Source organism: Rhinopithecus bieti, unplaced genomic scaffold (assembly GCF_001698545.2).
Source record: "Rhinopithecus bieti isolate Rb0 unplaced genomic scaffold, ASM169854v2 scaffold_12928, whole genome shotgun sequence".
NCBI classification, from domain to species: Eukaryota; Metazoa; Chordata; class Mammalia; order Primates; family Cercopithecidae; genus Rhinopithecus; species Rhinopithecus bieti.
In genome coordinates this window covers 3,213,499-3,234,418 of record NW_016807614.1, presented here as the reverse complement: position 1 = coordinate 3,234,418, position 20,920 = coordinate 3,213,499, and the positions used below count along the sequence as shown (strand labels likewise).

General features: G+C 42.4%; 2 protein-coding genes across 6 annotated transcripts in view; one reads left to right on the top strand and one right to left on the bottom strand.

Annotated features, from left to right (window-relative positions):
• Positions 1-7,876, bottom strand: part of CDC27 (cell division cycle 27) — a 72,993-nt gene extending 65,117 nt beyond the window's left edge. Inside the window, 2 exon segments of the mRNA XM_017882950.1 lie at positions 158-233; positions 7,785-7,876. Coding sequence (XP_017738439.1) covers positions 158-233; positions 7,785-7,811 — 103 coding nt within the window. The 5' untranslated portion in view covers positions 7,812-7,876.
• An 80-nt stretch (positions 7,877-7,956) lies between these two features.
• MYL4 (myosin light chain 4) overlaps positions 7,957-20,920 on the top strand; it is a 40,490-nt gene continuing 27,526 nt past the window's right edge. Inside the window, exon 1 of one of the 5 annotated variants that reach the window (XM_017882949.1) lies at positions 7,957-8,035. Coding sequence is in view for 2 of the 5 variants with exons in the window: in XM_017882943.1 (XP_017738432.1) it covers positions 18,401-18,417 (17 nt within the window). In the remaining 3 variants the exon portion in view is untranslated. Of the gene's footprint in view, positions 8,036-8,094; positions 8,111-8,275; positions 8,291-18,366; positions 18,418-20,920 lie in introns of those variants that run through there. The other 4 variants (XM_017882947.1, XM_017882948.1, XM_017882943.1 and 1 more) reach the window with 4 other exon arrangements.

Below are 20,920 nucleotides of genomic sequence, written 5' to 3'. Positions count from 1 at the left end.
AAAAAAAAAAAAAAAAAAAAAAAGATTTTATGAACTAGTGTCAATCAGAAAGAAAAAACAAGAGAATGATATCTAGAATCTTGTTACAGTGATAAAAAGTTATCGAATTTCATATGTTATTCATTTATCATTCTACAGCAATGAATAGATTTCAAACCTTCTGCATAAAGGCGTTCTGCGAGGAAAACCGCATCTCGGTAAGCATAGTGGTTTAGTGCTTGCCATATAGCAGCCTGCAAATGGAGGAAAAAAGAACATAAATATACATACATACAGACTTTCAAGGTAACTACTAGCACAGAGCCTTATATAGAATACTGAAATTAATACCCCTAATTTAAGTGATAAAACCCCAATGCCCACAGAGCAAACTCCAGAGTGTGCTGGGTAAGGCTCTTCACAGGGTGGCTCCTAACACATCTGAATTTCCTCACTTAACTCTCTGTGGACTTGTAGGTTTCCATGCCTTTGTACATCCTTTTCCTCCACTGGGCAATGTGGGCTCCCCTCACCAATCTCCCCTTATAAATTGCTCATCCCTGAAGATCCAGCTTAAATAACATCTGCCCCCATAAAGCTTTCCTGGCTGGTATCAAGCCATTTCTTTTTTAAGATACCTCTTCTAGTAAAGCACTCATAACACGGTTATTTGTTAACAGGACTGCCAACCCTACTAAACTACAGACCCTTAGCAGCAGTGGTTCTCAACCACTTTATGTGATATACACGATAGAGATATTAAAATGTATGTCATCCTCCCACAAAAACTTCACTATCTATTACCTTTAATGCCACTCAATTCTCATCCACTCCAGGAAGCATATTGGAATGCAAATGAGTAAAGTTATCATAGGAATAACCTTTAATTTTTTGAATATATGTTTTCTCTTTTAGAATTATGAAACATATAACCTAAAGCATATATGAGATAGAAGGACATTTTAAGTAACAATAACCAAAAACATTTAGGCCCGTGTACTCACCACCCAGCTTAAGACATAAAATATCTCTGAAACTCCCTGTGCACTCCTTGTTGATAGCAAAACCTCTCCCTGTCCCAAAGAGGAAACCACCACACTGAATTTTCTTGACCTTTCTCTTGGTTTTCTTCACAATTTTATACATTTGTACATATCATCTCTAAGCAGTATAACATTTACTTCTCCCTGTTTTTGAACTTTAAATAAATACAATCATATTGTATACATTCTGCTATGATTTGCTTTTGAAATCCAATGTTTTGAAAATTCATTCTTGATGTGTGTAGAGTTCATTTGTTTTCATTGCTGAATAAATAATATTTCCACTGTATAAATATATCGAAGTCCTAAATGTATTTTATCTATTTCACAGCATGTGGACATCTGGGTTATTTCTAGGGCTGTTTTTTTGCTTTGTTTTTCCAATTATAACAATGCTGCAACTGTCTTAGATTCATCTCCTGGGGTACATGTTTAAGAATCTCTTCAGCCCATTTACTACTAAAGGTGTGAACCTTTAGTCCCAGTGACTCAGAAGGCTGAGCTGGGAAGATTGCTTGAGTTCAGGAGTTCAAGGCTACGATCATACCTGTGAATAGCCGCGGCAGTGCAATAGAAGCAAGACTCACATCAAAAAAACACAAAAAGAATCTCTCCAAATTAGGATATATATTTAGGAATAAAATTACTGGGTTGTTGAATATGCATATGTTCATCTTTACTAGGTAATGTCAAATCATTTTTAGTAATAAACTACTTTTGAGATATCTCACACCTGATCATGATACAAGTGTTATTTTTTACTTTTAGCACATATACCAGCTTATAATTTGTTGAACAATTTAATAAGGTTACAATGGAAACCAGTAAAATCTGGTTACTGATCACTAGCTAACATTGTACCAGTACATCTAAATTATATTAAGTGATTAATATACCTTAGATACAGTAAAGACTCAATAAATTTTGTTGAACAAACAAGTAAATGTTTAATAATTCTGTAATGAGTATTATTAATTATAATTTAAAAAATAAAAGTAGTAAATGACTTAGCCTTTTCTATTTCCTCAAGAAAGAACAGTAATGAACTTAGTTTGGGGTCTCCAGAACCTCTTGTTTAACCTTTGTTTATATAGCTTAAATTTTAAAAAGTCTCAAAGATATCTAATTTTACCACTCCTATCTAGATACAAGGAAAAAGATGAGATTAGGCACCATTATTATACACTCTAATTGCACCAAGTACCTTTCCTTTGTAATACTTCCCACTGCTATAATTATGTATTAATTTAGGAGAGTATTTGAGTCATGTTTTCCTCACCATATTATAAACTCCACAAGGTAGGGGCTACGTCTGTTTTTGCTCACTATTATACTCCCAGCATCTATTATGTGCTTTTAAAGCAGGTGCTTAGTAAATATATGTTGAATGAATAAGCAAATCATCTTTAACTTCTGGCAGTCTTCCGCTGTTGACACTCTTGTACATTAGTCTGAGCATTAAGTTTCTTTGTATTCCTAGATGCATATCTAATAATTAAGAATCTCTGGGAGTCTCTATTGAAAGAAACTCTGTGATAAATAGAAGAATTATTTTTTCATGCAAATAATTACCACTTAATTACTCCTTTATGAAATCTGGGATTTCCTAAGAACCTACATGTTTAATTTTGATGTAAGTGAAAGAAAATGGTGAGCAGAACGAAGATACCAAAGATTTGATGTTTGGAGACATGCTCAAATTTGTGTGCCAGCACTTCCAGTAGTGGGACTTTGTGGGAAATACTCAACTTTTCTCAGCCTCAATCTCTTCATTGATAAATGGAGTTTATTTCTTGGAGTTGTTTTGTGGATTAAATGAAATGATCCATTAATAATGCTCCTAGTATACTGTCACACATTAAGCACTTGGAAAACCTTTTTCTTGCTAATCTCTTAATATAAAGAAATTCAATAAATATGTAGTTTCCGTTACATAACATCTCCCCAGCATACCTGCTACAACTGCTTTTTTTGCAACATATAAGCCACAAAAGACTCAAATGATTTACCAGCTATTTTACTACTATGGACCACCAGGAAAATTTCACACATATATACTAAAGTCATAAAGTCCTAGAATTTCGAAATTTTCTCTGTCCTTTTAAAATTAAAGAAATGGGGGCAAGGGCTGGGTAAAAAAAGAAGGAAAAAAGTATCATATTCAAGAGTTGTATCCATTTCTGACTTAAAAATCAAGCTTTGCTCAGAACATTATTCCTTTAGCACCAATTCTTAAGAGCATCAGAAAAAACTTGCTATGTAGAGAATCTCACATACTGCTTCCATCCCGCTTTGCTCAATCAATTCTAAGATCCTGACTGACAGTGTCTCTTGTGCGGGGATTGAGGGGAGAACAGATTATTCTCTAACGCACTACAGATTAGTAGCTGATGATGAACAGGGCTAAAATCAGCACCTCTGCCCAACTGATGGTGTGGGCCTTCCCCTAAAAGAACAACACCCAGTGCATTACCGCTAGAGTTCTACAAATTAAAGCCAGATGGGTAAAATGCTGCTAAAAGAAAGTTATGAAGCCAAAAGAACAACACTCCTCTCCATCTCCCCAAAAAATGTTTCAGAGAAATCCGACTAGTTAATGGGTTAGTCCCCAGGTGCACTAATTTAAAAGATAAATAAACAACAGTTTAAAGTTGTAAAATTCCTTACCAGCTAGCTATTCTTAAATATAAAATATTATTTAAAATATAAACAAACCTCTCTAAGTTGTACTCAGACTTAAATGTAATCACTATAAATTTTTCTTTTCTTTTCTTTTCTTTTTTTTGAGACAGAGTCTCACTCTGTCGCCCAGGCTGGAGTGCAGTGGCCCGATCTTGGCTCACTGCAAGCTCCACCTCCCGAGTTCACGCCATTCTCCTGCCTCAGCCTCCCAAGTAGCTGGGACTACAGGTGCCCGCCACCACGCCTGCCTAATTTTTTTTGTATTTTTAGTAGAGACGGGGTTTCACCATGTTGGCCAGGATGGTCTTGATCTCCTGACCTTGTGATCCACCCGCCTCGGCCTCCCAAAGTGTTGGGATTATAGGCGTGAGCCACCGCACCCAGCCTTTAATCACTGTGAATTTTTTGTTAGAGAAAGCTTATTATAAAAAAATTTTATACTTGTTTTTGTTAAATATTTTATACATTTTGTGTTCTTGTTTTTATCAAAAAAGCTGTCTTTATTTTTTTTTTTTTAAAGAGACAGGGTCTCCCTATGCTGCCATGTTGGTCTTGAACTCCTTGGCTCAAGTGATCAGTCTGCCTCAGCCTCTGAAAATGCCGGGATTACAAGCGTGAGCCACTGTGCCCAGTCAGCTGCCTTTTTTAAAGACCATAAAAGAAATGGATAATAAAGGCTTCAGACAATGTAAGAAAATATAAAGAAAAAAAAGTCACTGTTGAAATTTTGTATTATACATTATAACTGAATTTCCAGGATACTGATTTAGTTTAGATGCACATCAGTGGTTCTTTCTCTGGGCAATTTTGCCTTCTTACTCCCAACTAATGCCCCAACATTTAGCAATGTCTAAAGGGTATTTTTGGTTGTCACAAATGGAGGGGTCATCCAGTGGTTAGAAGCCAGGGATGCTACAAAACATTCTACAATGCACAGCTTCCAACAAAGTATTAGCTTGCCCCAAATGTCAATAGTGCCCAGATTAAGCAGCCCTGGTCTACATGATCATGCAGTTGGACTATTCTACTAGTCTGTATGTCTAACTCTTGTCTCGTCCTCCCTTTCCAACAGCACCAGATTAATATTCCCAAAGTGGTGCTTTTATTACATAATTCCTCTGTTCAAAAACTCTTCTGATCATATAATGGTTATTCATTACCAATGTACATTAAATCTAAATTTCTCATTGAGTAGCGAAAATATGTTACTCTTTGAATCCATGTTAGATGCTGTCCCTGAACATTTTATCCCCAGCCAAAAGTACTTCTTCACCATCTAATGATCTCTAAAACAATATCATGTATATAGTACCCAATTGCTATATTGCTTATTAAATCAATTTTTGAAAGGCTTATTTACAACTTCATCCAACACTCCTGTGAAATCTTGCTTCACTCGGGAATAATTGCTAAATCTATATAAAATCTCTTTGCTTCTTTTTAAAAAACCAATTTCATCAGGTGACTTTTATAAATATCCAAAAAGCTCTCACTGAAGTCACTTAGCCTAGTGTGTCTTTCCAAATAGTTACTATTAAAATAAAGGAACTGACAGAACTTCTGCCTCATATTTGAGACTTTTATAAGGACTCAAATATAAAGTAATACTCTTCTGAGAAGCAGTAATTTGAGATGGAGTTTTAATTTAGGCATATATGGTATATCAGCCTGGCCATTCTATGCTAAAATTTTAAAGAAAAAAAAATGCAGAAAACAGCTGTTCATCTTTTCTGTGAACTTTTTCCTATGTCTAGTAATACCATCAACTCTGAGGCATTCCAAGAAAGAACAATTTTCCAACTTACTCTCATTGCTTTCCAAATACATGCAATCGGTCATCATAGTTTTTTGTTTTTTTTTTAATAAAGACAGTATCTTATATGTCTGTCCTATTTTTATTCTCTTCCTAATTCTTTCCCATTAGCAGCACTATCCCTGATCATTGATCTTTATCATTGTAGTCAAAGTTACTTGTTCTTCTCACTGCTCCAAATCCCTTCTTGAATGGCTTCTTCTTATACTATACAACCAAAATTTTTACCTAGTTATATCCTAAAACTTTTACCACTATCTCAAAATCTAATGGTCAATGCTAGTATGAAAATAAGCAAATTTGACATTTAAGCCTTAAAAATATTGAAGTGTGTTACTGCTAAGAGTACTTTAAGGGCAAATAGGAAACCTGATGGGTACTATCTAGAAACAGGATACATATTCCTTTTCTTTTCCATGCTTTTATTATTTATTTATTTATTTATTTATTTTGAGACGGAGTGTCACTCTGTCGCCCAGGCTGGAGAGAAGCGGGACCATGTCGGCTCACTGCAACCTTCATCTTCTGGGTTCAGGCAATTCTCCTGCCTCAGCCTGCCGAGTAGCTGGGATTACAGGCGCCCATCACCACGCCCGGCTAATTTTTAAATATTTTTAGTAGAGACGGGGTTTCCCCGTGTTGGCCAGGCAGGTCTCGAACTCCTGACCTCAGGTGATCCACCCGCCTCAGCCTCCCAAAGTGTTGGGATTACAGGTGTAAGCCACCGCGCCCGGCCTTCCATGCTTTTATAAAGTCTGAAATTATTATTAAATGGTGGTTATCATCTATCAGTGCAACTAGTTCATCACTTTAGAAGACTTCTGGGGCCAGAGAAGGCAAAAAAAAAAAAAAAAAAAATCATTAACTATTAAAACAAAATTACAAGAATATGCAAAAGAAATTAAATAACTTGAGTAATCTGTTTATCTATTTAAGTTCATGTTAAGCCTTAAAAAATTATATAATTACCTCATCTACAGCCAGAGTAAAAAAAAATCTTAAAAGAAACTATGCTGGTAAAAAGAAATAGCTCTAGAAAAACCGATACAACTTACAGACAGGTAAATTTCATAAGACATAATCTTAACGTTTTATTAATTCAAACACTAATAGCTGCTATATGTAAACAGCTGGAGAAGAAGCCAAACTAGAAGAAATGAGTATTTCATGCTGTTTAGAAAAATGAAACAAATATGAAAGTAGTGACATAATAAAATATTTACTATTTGATAACTCAAGCCTTTTAAAGGCAATATGAAGGAATTTCTAAAAATTGGTTTGCTTTATAACTTCAAAATAAAGTCCAAGACTCAATGACAGCGGTTGATAGAGGTCAATTCTGATCAAGTCAAAGATCACATGGTGGGAGGAAGTCTCCCAGACCTGGTCCATTACCAAGGCACAAAAGATTCAGTTTCTCCAGATGTCAGAGGGGAAAATGACTTGGCACCGCATCACAGACTTAAAATCCAATAGGGTTCTTTTAATGCAACACAGCACTGTGGGTCAAAGCATACCTTGGTGTAAGGGCAGTGAAACAGACACAAACACCACTATCTGTCTTTCATTTCCTGAATGCTTTATAAACATGCACAACAAAATGCTCCTGATCTCCATCAGAGAGGATGAAAACAACCCAGATATGCCCTTTCCACCTCCTCCCCTGGTATTGGTGCTTGCACCTCAGCACTGAGGCTTGGAGTTGTCTTCTCAAACCGTCATTGTCCGGTGGGAAATTCACCGAGAAAGGAAACGTGGGATAGGAAGTCTGTTACCAAAATAGAAATTAGTATTAAAGACACCGATCCTACTCTCCCTCCACTCTCTCACCAAAGACAAAAATAAAAAAACCTCCGCAAACTTGCCCTACCATCGCGAAGATCATACAAGCTCCGATCAAATGTGCTTCTCGATCATCTTTTAGGCAAGAGAGCGCCTGGGGTGCGTTTTCGGCCCCTCATCTCCCACCCCCAGTCAAGCCAGGCCCCTGGACTGACAGGAAGGGCTGGCCGGACGTTGGCTTGGACGGGAAAGACGGTTATTCTCGCCGAAGCCGCTCACACTAAGGGTGAAGTAACGTAGGGCCAGAGGTAACACGGCTTAGGCTGCGGGCAAGGCCTCCGAACTGACGAAAGATAGCCAGGACTCGGCAGCAGGGGAGGCGGGAGAAGCAGCCGGGCCTAGGCCGCACCAGGCCGCGGAGTGGCCCTACGCTGCTTCCCGACCGAGGCTGCAAGCCAAGCCTCAGAGAAGAGGGTTATCATTACCTGGACGGGTTCCTGCAGCACCGTCATCCTCGAGGCTCAGGCCCACTTTCTGCAGTGCCTCAGGCCCCCCCGGTAGCGGCTCCGGCCCGGCCAGCCCCGGCTCATTTAAACTCACCAGCGACCGTTACCGGGGGATGGGGGAGGCCGAGCGATTGCCGAGTGCTTCCGAGCGGGACACGGAAATTCCCGAAGTGGAGAAAGCCGAGCGGCAGCCAAACGGAAAAGCCCGAAAGGGGTCGGAAATACCCGAGGTGGGTCGACGGGAGAGAAAATCGTTGCCGGAAATTGTCGAAGATTCCCGGAAACTACCGAGTCTAACCCAAAGCGTAGGTTTTCTTCTCAGCCACGCCTTCAGTCACGCACACCACGCCCAATCGGCCGTCCCAGGGCTGGGCCACGCCCAATCGGCAACCAGCAGGCTGGGCGTGGCGTGACTGAGCGGGCCGGGAGCATTACGTGGCGGGGCTGCAGCGTGGATTCGCCGCTCAGCCCTTCTGGGTTAATTGGTGTGCTGTAGATTATAAAGCAAAGGGTGAAACAGCAGAGTTTGGGGCAGACTTTAATGAATCAACAAGTATTTGTCTATTGAGTTTAGATCATTCGGTCCATTCCAGTATCTACTCACGGCTCTGGGGAAAGCTAAAGAAATTTGGAAAGATTGCCACTCCAAAGATATAGGATAGCTTCTGTCCTCAAGGAGGTCAAGGTCTATTTAAGGGAAAAGCAGTGTAACAGAGAACGCTATATTATATGGTGCCTATTATAAGTAATATAAAAATTCAGAGGGAAATTGTGTTAAGATGAGGACAATTTTATGGAAGGAAAAGAAAGTTTAAACTGGAGTTTGAAGGATGGGTAGAATCAGAGGAAAAATAAGTATAGGAAAGTGAAGGAAGGAAAATGAGATCAGCCTGCTAAGAAGGCATTAATTGGAAATAGTTACTTAGGTGAAGAGATCATGGAAAACTCAATAGGCCATTAGAAATTTTATTTTGATAGGCGAGGCATTCCGCTGTGGTAGGAAGAGTAGGGGGTCGGAAATTCAGAGGCCTGGTTTTGAATTTTATCTTTAGCACTAACTAGTCATAGGTCCTTGGCAAATTACAACCTCTCTGAACTTGTGTTTGCTTAGTTTGAAAAAAAAGGATTAAGGGAATTTGATGTATTATAAGTGTGGCCGTGTCTAGCACGCAATGTAGACTCTCTCGTATTTCCTTTCTGCTCCTCCTCTCCCCCAAAAGAGAGTGAACCAGGGAACTGTTTAAATTTTGTTTTTCAGCAGATGAGGAAAACGGTTTTCGAAGGTTACTCTTCTAGTCAGGAGTTCTCTAGGCTAGATGTGAGACTCATGATATATTCCATTGCTTGGAAATTTCCCTTTGGGTGATGTTGGAGGGAGATATTTTTTCTTCCATTTTTAAAAACAAGGCTGACAGAGCTACACTGCATCCTTCTCCACCGCCTTCTCTTGTCACTGTATATGTACTTACAGCCCCTCAGAGGGCAGGTGCTAAGGTGATTTTTGGTTGCCCTGTGCCCAGTTGCTTCAGTGGTATTATGCTGGATGATTTGAGTGGTAACAGACTTTTATGCTGGCCTAGAAAGTAGCCATTAGCAATTTAAAGTTTAAGTTAAAATAAAATGAAAAATGAAGTTCTTCAGATGCCTTAGCCACATTCCAAGGATTCAGTAGCCCTGTATGTGGCTAGTGACTGCCATATTGGACAGTGACACAGTTATAGAACATCACCAGCATTGGCTTGACTAGGGCTGAAAGACTCAAGATGGCTTCACTCATATGCCTAGGGTGTCAGTGCTAACTGTTGGCTGGGTCCTTCATTTCTCCTCCACTTGACCTCTCTTTTCACATTGGCCTCTAATCAGTCAGTAGTCTGGCTCCAGCTTCTTGACTTGGTGGCTGACAACGAAGTGGGCAAAAATAGAAGCTGTGAGGCCCCTTAGGCCTAGGCCTGTGGCCATCACTTCTTTTTGGGCAGAGTAAGACTCAGAGCCACCCTGGATTCACCAGGAGGAGAAATAGAGTCTACTTCTTAATGGGAAGAGTGGCAAAGTAGCACCACAAAAGGCATGTGCCATGGGAGGGGTTTTTGGGTCATCTTTGGAAACAATCTACCACACTAGGTATGAAACGAGAGTATCTAAGATTGGGAATGGAAAGAAAGGGATAAGTGGCCAGGTGCGGTGGCTCAAGCCTGTAATCCCAGCACTTTGGGAGGCCGAGACGGGTGGATCACGAGGTCAGGAGATCGAGACCATCCTGGCTAACACTGTGAAACCCCGTCTCTACTAAAAAATACAAAAAACTAGCCGGGCGAGGTGGCGGGCGCCTGTAGTCCCAGCTACTCGGGAGGCTGAGGCAGGAGAATGGCGGGAACCCGGGAGGCGGAGCTTGCAGTGAGCTGAGATCCGGCCACTGCACTCCAGCCTGGGCGACAGAGCGAGACTCCGTCTCAAAAAAAAAAAAAAAAAAAAGAAAGGGATAAGTAAGAGTTATCACTCTTAAATAAATGTGACCTTTTTAACTGAACACAGTACTCCAGATTTATTCTGATTAATTCAGAATGCAGTTTTTAACCCAACTCTTTCGCTGGTCAAAGAGTAAGGAAATTGTATTTCAGGAAGAAAGAATAATATGTAGAAATACTTTCACTTTAATCACTCAGTCAATATTTCTTAAGAATCTTCTACATATGTGGTGTTTTTCAAAGAACAATATAGAGAAATATAAGACCTAGCCCTTGCATTAGGGAGACAAGACATAAACAGAATAATCAATTATATGAGTCTACCTGGGCTTGCTGTAACAACATACCTACCACACACTGGCTGGCTTGAACAGTAGAAATTTATTTTCTCACAGTTCTGGAGGCTAGAAGTGCTGGCAAAACAGATTCTGGTGAGGGCTTTCTTCCTAGATGTTGGCCTTCTCCCTGTGTCCTCCTATGACCCTTCTTTTGTGAAGTCCCACAGAGAGATCAAACTTCCCGGTGTGTCTTTTTATAAGGACACTAATTCTGTCAAATTAGGGCCCCGTCTTTACGATATCATTTAACTTTAATCACTTCCTTAGAGACCTCATGTCCAAATACAGCCACACTAGGGGTTAGCTCCAACATATGAATTTTGAGGAGATGCAACCAGTCTATAACATCAATTAACAAACAAAAATAACACTAGGAACAGAGTGAGTTTACTCTATTCATTCATTAAACAAATAATACTATGTTCCCATTATATGCCAGATACTGTACTAAGAGTGGAGAATACACAAAGAACAAGGCAGACAGGGCTTCTGCCCTCATGGAGCTTATAGGTTAGACCGGAAGTAGACAATTAAACAGGTCATTACAGCAAAGAGTGATGAGAGTAATGACAAGTCTGATAGCACTACAGTAACAGCAGGGAGAGCCAACCTATCCCAGGAGAGCAGAAAAGGCCTGGAAGAAGTATATTTGGAGGATAAGCAGAGCTAGTCAGATGAAGAATAGAATTAAGATGAAGAGTAGAATTAAGAGGGTTCTGGGGAGAAAGTGCAGTACTTGCAAAGCCTGTGAGGCAACAGAGTGGGTGTCTTTGGGAGGCCATGGCAGGCGGATCACCTGAGATCAGGAGTTGGAGACCAGCCTGGCCAACATGGTAAAACTCCGTCTCTACTAAAAATACCTGACTGGGCACGGTGGCTCACACCTGTAATCCCAACACTTTGGGAGGCTGACGTGGGCAGATCACCTGAGGTTGGGAGTTCGAGACCAGACTGACCAAAATGGAGAAACCCCATCTCTACTAAAATACAAAATTAGCCAGGCGTGGTGGTCTCTGCCTACAATCCCAGCTATTCGGGAGGCTGAGGCAGGAGAATCGCTTGAACCCGGGAGGCAGAGGTTGGGGTGAGCCAAGATCATGCCATTGCACTCCAGGCTGGGCAACAAGAGCAAAACTCCGTCTCAAAAAAAAAAAAAAATTAGCCTGGCGTGGTGGTATGCACCTGTAATCCCAGCCACTTGGGAGCCTGAGGCAGGAGAATCACTTGAACCCGGGAGGCAGAGTTTGCAGTGAGCGGAGATTGTACCATTGCACTCTAGCCTGGTGACAAGAGTGAGANGGCGGATCACCTGAGATCAGGAGTTGGAGACCAGCCTGGCCAACATGGTAAAACTCCGTCTCTACTAAAAATACCTGACTGGGCACGGTGGCTCACACCTGTAATCCCAACACTTTGGGAGGCTGACGTGGGCAGATCACCTGAGGTTGGGAGTTCGAGACCAGACTGACCAAAATGGAGAAACCCCATCTCTACTAAAAATACAAAATTAGCCAGGCGTGGTGGTCTCTGCCTACAATCCCAGCTATTCGGGAGGCTGAGGCAGGAGAATCGCTTGAACCCGGGAGGCAGAGGTTGGGGTGAGCCAAGATCATGCCATTGCACTCCAGGCTGGGCAACAAGAGCAAAACTCCGTCTCAAAAAAAAAAAAAAATTAGCCTGGCGTGGTGGTATGCACCTGTAATCCCAGCCACTTGGGAGCCTGAGGCAGGAGAATCACTTGAACCCGGGAGGCAGAGTTTGCAGTGAGCGGAGATTGTACCATTGCACTCTAGCCTGGTGACAAGAGTGAGACTCTGTCTCAAAAAAAAAAAAAAGTTCCATGAAGGGGCTGGGCACAGTGGCTCACGCCTGTAATACCAGCACTTTGGGAGGCTGAGACGGGTGGACCACTTGAGCTCAGGAGTTCAAGAAGAACCTGAGCAACATGGCGAAACCCCGTCTCCACAAAGATACAAAAAATAGCCAGGCGTGGTGGCATGCACCTGTAGTCCTAGCTACTTGGGAAGCTGAGGTGAGAGGATCACTTGAGCTTGGGAGGTTAAGGCTACAATAAGCTTTCAGCCTGGGTGGCACAGGGAGACCCTGTCTCAAAAAAAAAAAAAAAAAAATTCTATGTAGTTGGAAGATGGACTATAAACGAGAGATGAGTGAGATAAGGCTGAATAAAGAGGCAGGTACCAGACCTGAAGGTAAGTCCTGAATTTGGGGGCTGGGGGAAGACAGAGAGAGGAGTCCTAACACGATCAGACTTATTTTTGGAGATAGGTAAGATACAGGCAGGGAGAAACATGAAGATATATTTAGAAGGTAAAATTGGCAGGTCACTGTGACTAGATATTGGAGTTGTAGAGTCAAAATATGCCACACCGAGATATGCCACTTTGGCATAAGGATTATTTTGAGAATAATATACACTTGAAAAATAGCATATGCAAGAAGAGCACTCTGGCCTTGCTTTTTCTTACTGAAACCAGGAGATAAAACTCCCATGTGAATGGTGCCCTCCTTATACCAGGAGAAAGCCATTCTTATCACCAGAGACAGAGTTGAGGCTGAAAGAAATCTGTACAAGCCTTGTTTAACTAACCCTTATCTAATCCTCTGGGCAAAGGAAAGATGGTAATGTCTTAAACTGGGATAGGAAATATTTTAAGAGAATGAGGGGTTCCATTCCGAACAAAGTACCTATGAGACATGCAGATAATGATGTCCTCTTGGCAGTTAGTCATTTGGGCCTGGAGCTCTAAGAAGTAGTCTGGCTGGATACAAATTTTGGAACCATTTGTAGATGAGAAACTGGGGCCACAAGAATGGATAGGGGCGGGGTATGGTGGCTCATGCCTGTAATCCCAGCACTTTGGCAGGCCAAGGTTGGTGGATTACCTAAGGTCAGGAGACCAGCCTGGCCAACATGGCGAAACCCCATCTTTACTAAAAATACAAAAATTAGCCCGGCGTGGTGGCGTGTGCCTGTGGTCCTGGCTACTCGGGAGGCTGAGGCAGGAGAATCACTTGAACCTGGGAGGTAGAGGTTGCAGCGAGCTGAGATTGTGCTACTGCACTCCAGCCTGGGTGACAGAGCGAGACTCCATCTCAAAAAGAAAGAAAGGAAGAAAGGAAGAAAGAAAGGTTTTGCCTAAGAAGCATGTGTAGGGTGGGTGAGAAGAAGGCCTAGAACAGGTACCTGAAGCACGCTTAATATTAAAGGGGCTGGCAGAGGAGCTACACAGGAAACCGATTAAAAAACAGAGCAGTAGGCCAGGTGCGGTGGCTCATGCCTATAATCCCAGCACTTTGGAAAGCCAAGGCAGGCAGATCACTTGAGGTCAGGAGTTCGAGACCAGCCCGGCCAACATGGCAAAACCCCGTCTCTACTAATAATACAAAAATTAGCTGGGTGTGGTGGCACACACCTGTAAATTCAGCTACTCAGAGGGCTGAGGCAGGAGAATTGCTTGAACCCAGGAGATGGAGGCTGCAGTGAGCTGAGACAGCACCATTGCACTATAGCCTGGGTGACAGAGCGAGACTCTCTCAAACAAACCAACAAACAAAAACAGAGCAGTAGGAGGATAATTAGGAGATGGTGTCATTAGAGAAGCCAAAAGAAGGGGATGATTTGACCAAAGAGGAGTAAACATGGTGAGGGTGGGGTGGGGGTGGTGGGGTGCAAGGTCGGATAAGGAGGCCGTAAGACCACATGCAACAGGGACAAAATGAAGGGTACAGACAAGAAGGACTGAAAGACTTCAGGAGAGTACACTTATTCTGGGCTATGTTTCAGCGGGACCTACGTTTTGCTAATGATACCAAGTCTAGCTTTTTGAATAGTTCCCTAAATGCCAGCCTCCAAATCTGACTGAATATGAAATAGACCAAGAAGCAGACTTAGGAGAAAAAATAATTTTCTAATTCCATTTTTGGAATAATGCTGTTGTAACCCAACTGCACTCACTAGACAAACATATTGGATAATGGATGACAGCAGGATGCCCAAGTGGTTGATGAATAATGAGTTTAAGTAGGTCAATTAGGAGCAGAGAAGGAAGTAAAAACGCTCCAAAATAGCCCATCAAAGTACTTCAAACAATGTGGCTTTGCTGTGGATGAGTAGAAACCACAACAGGTATATTAGCCTGGTCAACAACAGTCAGAAAAGAGATGCTTCTTTTTTTTTTTTTTGAGACGGAGTCTTACACTGTCAACTGTCACCCAGGCTGAAGTTCAGGCCCGATCTTAGCTCACTGCAAGCTCCGCCTCCCGGGTTCACACCATTCTCCTGTCTCAGCCTCCCGAGTAGCTGGTGACTGCAGGCACCCGCCACCACGCCCAGCTAATTTTTTGTATTTTTAGTACAAACGGGGTTTCACCATGTTAGCCAGGATGGTCTCGATCTCCTGACCTTGTGGTCCTCCCGCCTCAGCCTCCAAAAGTGCTGGGATTACAAGCGTGAGCCACTGCACCCGGCCTTTTTATTTTTTTGAGATGGAGTTTTGCTCTTGTTGCCCAGGCTAGAGTGCCATGGTGCAACCTCAGCTCACCGCAACCTCTGCCTCCCAGGTTCAAGCGATTCTCCTGCCTCAGCCTCCTGAGTAGCTGGGATTACAGGCATGTGCCACCACGCCGGGCTAATTTTGTCTTTTCAGTAGAGATGGGGTTTCTCCATGTTGGTCAGGCTGGTCTGGAACGCCCGACCTCAGGTGATCCGTCCGACTTGGCCTTCCAAAGTGTTGGGATTACAGGTGTGAGCCACCTTGCCCAGCCAGGAAATGCTCTTTTATAGGTTAAAAAAAGAAAAAAAAAGCTTTTAGGCAAATTCTAAGCCTATGAGCCAGAGTGTCAAGCATCTGACTCTTTAAATGCTGACTGTAGATCCATATTTTCACACACAAAGTATCATCTTTATGTATCCTCTGTGGTAAGGTCCTATATTTAGGTTTATAAAACTCTGCTGCACACATACAAGACTTGGGTTGGCAGCATGTTGTGTGAAAAACAGCTGAGTTTGTAAATGACCACACAAGTTTAGCATGAGCAAACAGTGTTATGTGACTGCTAAAAAATGTAAATACAGGCTGGGCGCAGTGGCTCACGCCTGTAATCCCAGCACTTTGGGAGGCTGAGATGGGCGGATCACGAGGTCAGGAGTTTGAGACCAGCCTGGTCAACATGGTGAAACCCCGTTTCTACTAAAAATACAAAAATTAACCTGGCGCATGCCTGCAATCCCAGCTACTCGGGAAACTGAGACAGGAGAATTGCTTGAACCCAGGAGGTGGAGGTTGCAGTGAGCCAAGATCCGCCACTGCACTCCAGCTCTGGGCAACAGAGCAAAACTCAGTCTCGGAGAAAAAAAAAATGTAAATACAACTGTAGTCCACTTTAATAGACGTGTCCAGATAATAATAGTCCGACTGCATTCTGAATTAATCAGAATAAATCTGGAGTACTGTGTTCAGTTAAAAAGGTCACATTTATTTAAGAGTGATAGCTCTTACTTATCTCTTTTCTTTCCATTCCCAATCTTAGATACTCTCGTCTCATACCTAGTGTGGTAGATTGTTTCCAAAGATGACCCAAAAACCCCTCCCATGGCACATGCCTTTTGTGGTGCTACTTTGCCGCTCTTGCCGTTAAGAAGTAGACTCTATTTCTCCTCCTGGTGAATCCAGGGTGGCTCTGAGTCTTACTCTGCCCAACAAGAAGTGATGGCCACAGGCCTAGGCCTAAGGGGCCTCACAGCTTCTATTTTTGCCTCAGCTTCAGTATCACATCCTCAGAATATTCCTGGACCTACCTAATTTAAATTCTTAGCTCTACCCTGTTATTCTCTCTCATGACATTTTTGTTCTTTTCTTTCATAGTATGTATGGTAATTTTCATCATATTTGTTTAATATAAACTGCATTGAAGGCAGAGACCTTGGCTTGAACATTGTGTCCCCATCACCTAGTTCAGTGCCCTGCACAAATATTATAAAATATATAAATATTTTTTGCTCTTGTTGTTTTGCTAAAATACTGTATTTTGAACTTGTTATTTCGCTAAAATATTGTAAATATATAAATGTTTTTGAAATATCTGATGATTGAATGACTTGGTCACTTCATTTCATCTCACTGATCTGAACGTGATGCCTTTTTTTTTTGACTCCCCCTTTCTGAGCCCAGAGAATATGCTGGTCTTGCACATAAATCCTTAAGGGATTTTTTTTTTTTTTCTGAGACGGAGTCTCGCACAGTCGCCCAGGCTGGAGTGCAGTGGCATGATCTCAGCTCACTGCAAGCTCCGCCTCCCGGGTCCACGCCATTCTCCTGCCTCAGGCTCCCAAGTAGCTGGGACTACAGGTGCCCGCCACCACGCCCGGCTAATTTTGTATTTTAGTAGAGACGGGGTTTCACTGTGTTAGCCAAGATGGTCTCGATCTCCTGACCTTGTGATCTGCCCGCCTCGGCCTCCCAAAGTGCTGGGATTACAGGCGTGAACCACAGTGCCTGGCCAAATCCTTAAGGGATTTAAAGTCAAGGCAGTATCTGAAGTATTGAGACTATTCAGAAAATGCATCTTGAATGAGATGAGCTCTGAGATGTGCTAAATGGCCTATGACTAGGGGGACTAGGGGTGACTCAAAAGCACAGGGAAATAAACTACAGACAGCCCGCAAGTTACGATTTTTTGACTTTACGATGGTGTAGAAGCAATATGCATTCAGTAGAAACTGTACTTCAAATACCTATACAACCATGCTGTGTCTCATTTTCAGTACAGTATTCAATACATGAGATATTCAGCACTTTATTATAAAATAGGATTTGTGTTAGATGGCTTTGCCCAACTGTAGGCTAAGGTGAGTATTCTAAGCACGTTTAAGGTAGGCTTTGCTAAACTATGATGCTCGGTAGGTTAGGTGTATTAAATGCATTTTTGACTTGATATTGTCAACTGATGGTGGCGAGCATCTGTAATAAAGGCAGGAGACTGTAAGCAAATTAGCTTGTCTGGCCTGGAGGCCTTATAAGCTTGGTTGAAATGGTGGTGTTGCGGACAGCTGATAAAAACCTTTGGGTTCCTGGCTGATGACTTTAATTTTGATAAAATAGACCGAAGGAGCTGTTGATGATGATTGAGCTGGAGAGTGACCTCATGAGACCAGAATTTGAAAAAGATTATGCTAACAGCTGAGGATTATGTGCATCGGAGGAGAGAAAGACTAGGGGCTGGGAATGCAGCAGAGAGGCTGCCAGGGAGTCTGGGCAACTCTCAATATTCACTATTCTAGGATCCTAGATGGTTGAATCTGAAAAAAGATAGAAAATTTAAACAGTTTTGAGTTACTAATTTAAAATGAGAAATACTCTTATCCAATTCCTTGTCCTGAAGGCATTCAGTTTCTAATCAGAAGACTGCTTACTGAGTACAGACTTAGAACAAAAAGAGTAAATTTAATGATCTTAGTGGCTATTGTCTCTTTTTTTTCTCAGAAGTGACGTATATACCTGACTACTAGATAAAAAATATCTATAGCATCTGGAGTGGATGCCCACCAAATAATAGATTATTTGCTTCTCTCTTTTCTAACTAGGCTCTAAGCAGCCTCATTTTTTTCTCTGGGTAAATTGCAGAGCAATGGATTAAACACAGATTGATTGTATTTTAGTATTAACTATACAGCGTAGTTGTCTTGAATAGACTTTGTTTTTGTTACAGATACGTGATTTGGGAGATAGAGACTGATCTAGGTTTAAACCAGACTGAGTTTGGAGAGCCTCAAATGAGAAATATCCAAAGGTTAGTTGAAAATGTGAAGCTTGGCCAGGCGCAGTAGCTCATGCCTATGATCCCAGCACTTTGGAAGTTCAAGTCAGGAGGATCACTTGAGGCCAGGAGTTCGAGAACAACCTGGGCAACAAAGCAAGACCCTCATTTCTACAAAAAAATAAAAAACATTAGCTGGGCATGGTTGTGTATGCCTCTAGTCCTAGCTACTTGGGAGGCTGAGCTGGGAGGATCTCTTGAGCCTAGGAGTTCGAAGTTGCAGTGAGTTAAAATTATACCACTCTATGGCTGGGCGCGGTGGCTCACGTCTGTAATCCCAGCACTTTAGGAGGCCGAGGTGGGTGGATCATGAGGTTAGGAGATCGAGACCATCCTGGCTAACAAGGTGAAACCCTGTCTCTACTAAAAATAAAAAATAAAATACAAAAGTTAGTCGGGCGTGCTGGCGGGCACTTGTAGTCCCAGCTACTTAGGAGGCTGAGGCAGGAGAATGGCGTGAACCTGGGAGACGGAGCTTGCAGTGAGCCGAGATTGCGCCACTGCACTCTAGCCTGGGCAACAGAGCGAGATTCTGTCTCACAAAAAAAAAAATTTTACCACTGTATTCCAACTGGAGAGATAGAGCAAGACTTTGTCTCAAAGCAAACAAACAAAACAAACCCACAAAAACAAACAAACAAGGAAAGAATTTGGGACTGGAGAGAGAGTTTTCAGGCAGAACTAAAAGCATCTTTTAGTTGTGCACCTTCTTTCTTTCAGTTGTATGATCCTCCCACCTTGGCCTCTCAAAGTACTGGGATTATAGGCATGAGCCACTGTGCCCAGCCTGCAGGTACTTTTACTAAGATGAATAAGAGACCATCCCTGGCCCCAGGGAGCTCACTGTCTGGTGTAGAGGATGCAGACATACAAATATGTACTTTTAATATAATGATAAATAGTTTCACAAAGATTTTACAAGGCATTACATTAACAAATGTGTACCTGTAATCCTGTAACCCCAGCTTCTTGGGAGACCCTGTTTCAAAAAAAAAAAAAAAAAAAAGGGACCTGCATACTGTAGGTGCTCAATACATGTTAGTTGTAGTAAACTCTTTTTTTTTGGACAGGGTCTCTGTCACCCATGCTGTAAAGCAGTGGTGCCATCTCGGTTCACTGCAACCTCCACTTCCTAGGTTCAAGGGATCCTCCCACCTCAGCCTCTGGTATAGCTGGGACTATAGGCATGTGCCACCATACCTGGCTAATTTTTGTGTTTTTTGTAGAGACAGGATTTCGCTATGTTACCCAGGCTAGTCTCGAACTCCTGGGCTCAAGCGATCCACCTGCCTTGGCCTCCCAAAGTGCTGGAATTACAGGTGTGAGCCACCATGCCTGGCCTCAATAAGTGTTAGTTGAATGAATGAATGAGAGTAATCTGAATGAGGGAGAGGAGAGTTGGTGGTGTTACAAGCATAGCAGAGAAGGCCCAAAACAAGCACACTAGATCTAGTCACAGGGAAGTCACTGGTGGTGTGCTAGAGAGGAAGTCAGAATTCAAGAAGTAAAAGAAGTCGATGGAAAGGGAAACTGAAAAAAGAGAATAACCTTTAGCATTAAAAATATATCCCCAATTGCTGAGAAAGGATTTGGGCTCTTTTTGCTTACTGAGAGCTACTCATGCTGTGTGTTCCAGGGCCATCTCTTTCGTTGATGTCTCCTTGCTTCCTTGCCCCCTTGGGGGCTAGGCTTCTCCCTGAGAGAACCCCTGCATCAGTTCTGCCAGCTCCCACAGTTGTCTTAGCAGCTGCATTCTAGTCTCAGGTCTGTCATAACTCAGTATGACATTGGGCAAGTCACCTCCTTCTCTCTGAACCTCTGAAGTTCCTTGTAGCTGTTAGCATATCTGGGATGATGCAGTTTGGATGACTGGTGAGGATTCCAACTTGCTCTCTGCTGCTTTGCAACTATAAATCTCTGCCAAACACCAGCTATCCTGCCCTCTGCTGTAGATCCCTAGGTAGACTCTAACCCACCTTAGGCAGGCCTCCTCCCAGTGTCCTTCTCACAGAATTCAGTTCACACATACATCACTAGACAGCACTGCCTTGATTGCAGTACAGAAATGAGCTTCAACCATTTAAACAATTGAGCAATGAGGCCGAACATATAGCATTCTCCACCTACACTAAAGCAGTCAAGGAAATGAAGTTTGAGAGGATGATTTAAAGTGTTGGCCAGGTGCTGTGGCTCATGCCTGTAATCCCAGCACTTTGGGAGGACAAGGCAGGCGAATCACTTGAGGTCAGGAGTTTGAGACCAGCCTGGCCAACATGGTGAAACTCTGTCTCTACTAAAAATACAAAAATTAGCTGGGCATGGTGGTGGGCACCCGTAATCCCAGCTACTCAGGAGGCTGAGGCAGAAGAATCGCTTGAACTAGGGAGGTGGAAGTCACAGTGAGCCGAGATCGAGCCATTGCACTCCAGCCTGGGTGACAGAGTGAGACTCCGTCTCAAAAAATAAATAAGTAACA